The sequence below is a fragment of the Penaeus chinensis genome, chromosome 28, assembly GCF_019202785.1.
Source record: "Penaeus chinensis breed Huanghai No. 1 chromosome 28, ASM1920278v2, whole genome shotgun sequence".
Lineage (NCBI taxonomy): Eukaryota > Metazoa > Arthropoda > Malacostraca > Decapoda > Penaeidae > Penaeus > Penaeus chinensis.
Window position 1 is genome coordinate 19,979,728 of NC_061846.1, and position 2,986 is coordinate 19,982,713.

Here is a 2,986-nt window from a genome sequence, read left to right on the forward strand (position 1 = left end):
AACGCTTAACTTGATGCCTGCGTTACAGCGAATTATGTAAAGAGATTTCAGTCTACATGTTTAAGTTGTTATTTGCTGGAATACCATCCATTCTACTCTAAATTCCTGCATTTCGCAGATCATGTGAAACCGGCCATTGAGTTCTCACAGGAGAAGCAGTCTCAGGCAATATTATTTTTTCCCATTTGTTCTTAGCTGAAATACGTTGGAAGAAGTCGATGGATGCAAAAGTATTAAGTCCTATGAAGACGAGTCAGCGTTTCTTTATTTGTATAATTTATTGTTTTTATATGTTTATTTATTTTTACAATGATGTCTACGAGGTGGAGGAGCTGGGAAGGTATCATGCTATCTTCGTTACCCTCCAGCGAGGTCCGTTCTCGATAATTCCATAACCTACTTCACCTTGATCTCCCGTTATTCTCACTTGGAGGAATGCAGGCTGGGTTACACCAAGCAAATGGATGTTGTAATTCTTCCCGTATTGCATGCATTTTACTCAGGACCTGGAATTGTTTACTTGACAAAATGATAATGGTAGCAATAGAAGTGATAGCAGACGCAGTGGCAGTAGTCGTAGTCGTAATCGTAGTAGTAGTAGTAGTAGTAGTAGTTGTAGAAATAGTAGTAGTAGTAGTAATGCTGAAGATAGTAACAGAGATAATAATAAAACTAATGATAAATATTGATAACGATAACAATAATAACAAAAAACAGCAATATCAATAATGAAAATGCAGTAGTAAAAGGTCCTGTGACTCTCAGCCCTTTCTCCCTTTCTCCGTGTTCTATCACGATGACGCATCCTTTTTCTCGGCCATTCGAATTGCTATTCCTAAGCTGCTTGTAGTATCAAAGGTCCTTTTTGCGTCTGTGGCTTTCCATAACAGGGTGTGGGGTTCGATGAGACGCTGGTTCAGACAATGCCAAAGGGAAGGCGTGTTTCTATTGGGTATTTTTAAGGAGCCTATTATATTTTGTTAGATTATGGATTATTGTACTTGCATACTGTACTTGGTATTACTGTTACTCTTGCAATATATTTATAGAAACAATATATTTTAGAGATATATAGAAAGATGAGGAATATAACATTCTTAAATCAATGCAGTAACTATTGGGTATATATATCTGAATTTAGGGTAAAAGAAGTTATGTTGATCATATTCCTAGGTGTTATGGGACTACAAGTAGTCCCATAAGGACTACTTGTTGACGTGTGATACGCCAGCATTGTTAGATAAAAGGGTATGTTCATAACGTTTTGGAACAGAGGTAAGAACACAGCTTGTAGATATGCATTTTTATTGCTATTTTCGTAGTAGGGAAAGATGAAATATAAACATATAGAAGTAAAAAAATAAAGATTTAGGACGAGTATCTAAAGCCTTATTTCACGTCCTCGGGGATGATGCCAAAGTCAGCGTTGGAGAGGTCGAAGAGGGTCTCGGCCTGGTCGCAGGGGAAGGCCTCCTCGGAGTGGGCGCAGGTGAGGGACTCCTGGCTGAACACGGTCTGGTTGCCGCAGAAGAAGGAGAACTGGGCGGTCTCGAGCAGCTCGCCTAGTTCGTCAGCGACGGGTAGGCACACGTGGAAAACGCGGCAGTCGCTGCTGACGTCGGCGTAGTATCCGTAAGCGCGGCCTGAGCAGTCGAAGTTCTGGACGGGCTCTGCGCCGAGGACGTCGAGATAGCCGTCGGAGAAGCGGTAGGCGGAGTTGGCGGCGGCGACGCCAGCCAGGGCCAGGAGAGCAGCGAGGACCTTCATATTGACTGAAAAGAGAAGTTTGAATCAGTTTTACAGATCTAGACGAAAGTTCCTCGTCCAGATCCGTCGTTTTCCACCGTTTCAGAGGCGGATAACGGCGAAAGAATGTATCTTCATGTTTGAATTGTCCCCCACACGTCTACAACTTTCCCCGAGCACGTCACTCCCTCTGTCTCACTCCCCTCACAGACCTCCCCTTCGCTCGCCGTCGTCCTCATTAAGTAGTGGTACTTACACTGGTGGTGTCAGGAGATGTACTGATGGAGTCCTAGGACGCGGTGAGACTTTTATACCCGCTGCCGCTGCCCCGTGCCTCGTAGGGGGCACTTAGGCCCCTCCTTCCCTGCCCATCCACAGAGGGCTAGGACGCTAGGCTGACCTTGGGCCCCGTCGCTCCTTAATAACGGAACGCGATTCGAGGATGCTGTGGTCCTCGGCCGGTGCTCAGGACTTCTGTATTCATCAGGTATTCGTGTCGTAGATGTGCTTATCGGAATATATAAGGGGTCGACAAATTACTACACGCACGCGGAAACGCATATGATCACATGAGTGTTTGTTTGTATATGCTGTAGATATATCTATAATTTTGTATTCATATCTATCCATATCTGTGTCTATCTGTATCTATCCCTCTCTCTATCACACACACACACACACACACACACACACACACACACACACACATATATATATATATATATATATATATATATATATATATAATATATAATATGTATATGCATACATATATATAATATATATTAAATATATACATAGATACATATATATACATATATATGTATACATATATAGATACATATATCTATATACATGTGTGTATATATATATATATATATATATATATATATATATATATGTGTGTGTGTGTGTGTGTGTGTGTGTGTTAACTATATATCTATCTATCTATTTATCTATCGTAGTGTGTGCGTGTATGTGTGCGTGCGTGCGTGTGTGTGTGTGTGTGTGTGTGTGTGTGTGTGTGTGTGTGTGTGTGTGTGTGTGTGTGTGTGTGTGTGTGTGTGTGTGTGTGTGTGTGTGTGTGTGTGTGTGTGTACACGTGCGCATGTGTGTATACATATGAAACCATATTAGAAAGAAGCGTCTATTTTGCTACTGCTTATGTCAAGAAGCCGCCTGCAGTGTAAACAGCGACGTCGGGAATGGAAAGCAAAGTCCCACACCGTCACAGACACAA

At 42.1% G+C, this 2,986-nt stretch overlaps 1 protein-coding gene across 1 annotated transcript; it reads right to left on the reverse strand.

Moving 5' to 3' along the window:
* Positions 1–1,291: 1,291 nt before the first annotated feature.
* LOC125040153 (U-scoloptoxin(01)-Cw1a-like) lies at positions 1,292–2,105 on the reverse strand. Its single transcript, XM_047634669.1, has 2 exons — positions 2,003–2,105; positions 1,292–1,772 (listed from the first exon to the last, which is right to left on the reverse strand). Exon 2 carries the CDS (start codon positions 1,765–1,767, stop codon positions 1,390–1,392), a length of 378 nt encoding a protein of 125 aa, XP_047490625.1. The 5' UTR covers positions 1,768–1,772; positions 2,003–2,105; the 3' UTR covers positions 1,292–1,389.
* Between the last annotated feature and the right edge of the window lie 881 nt (positions 2,106–2,986).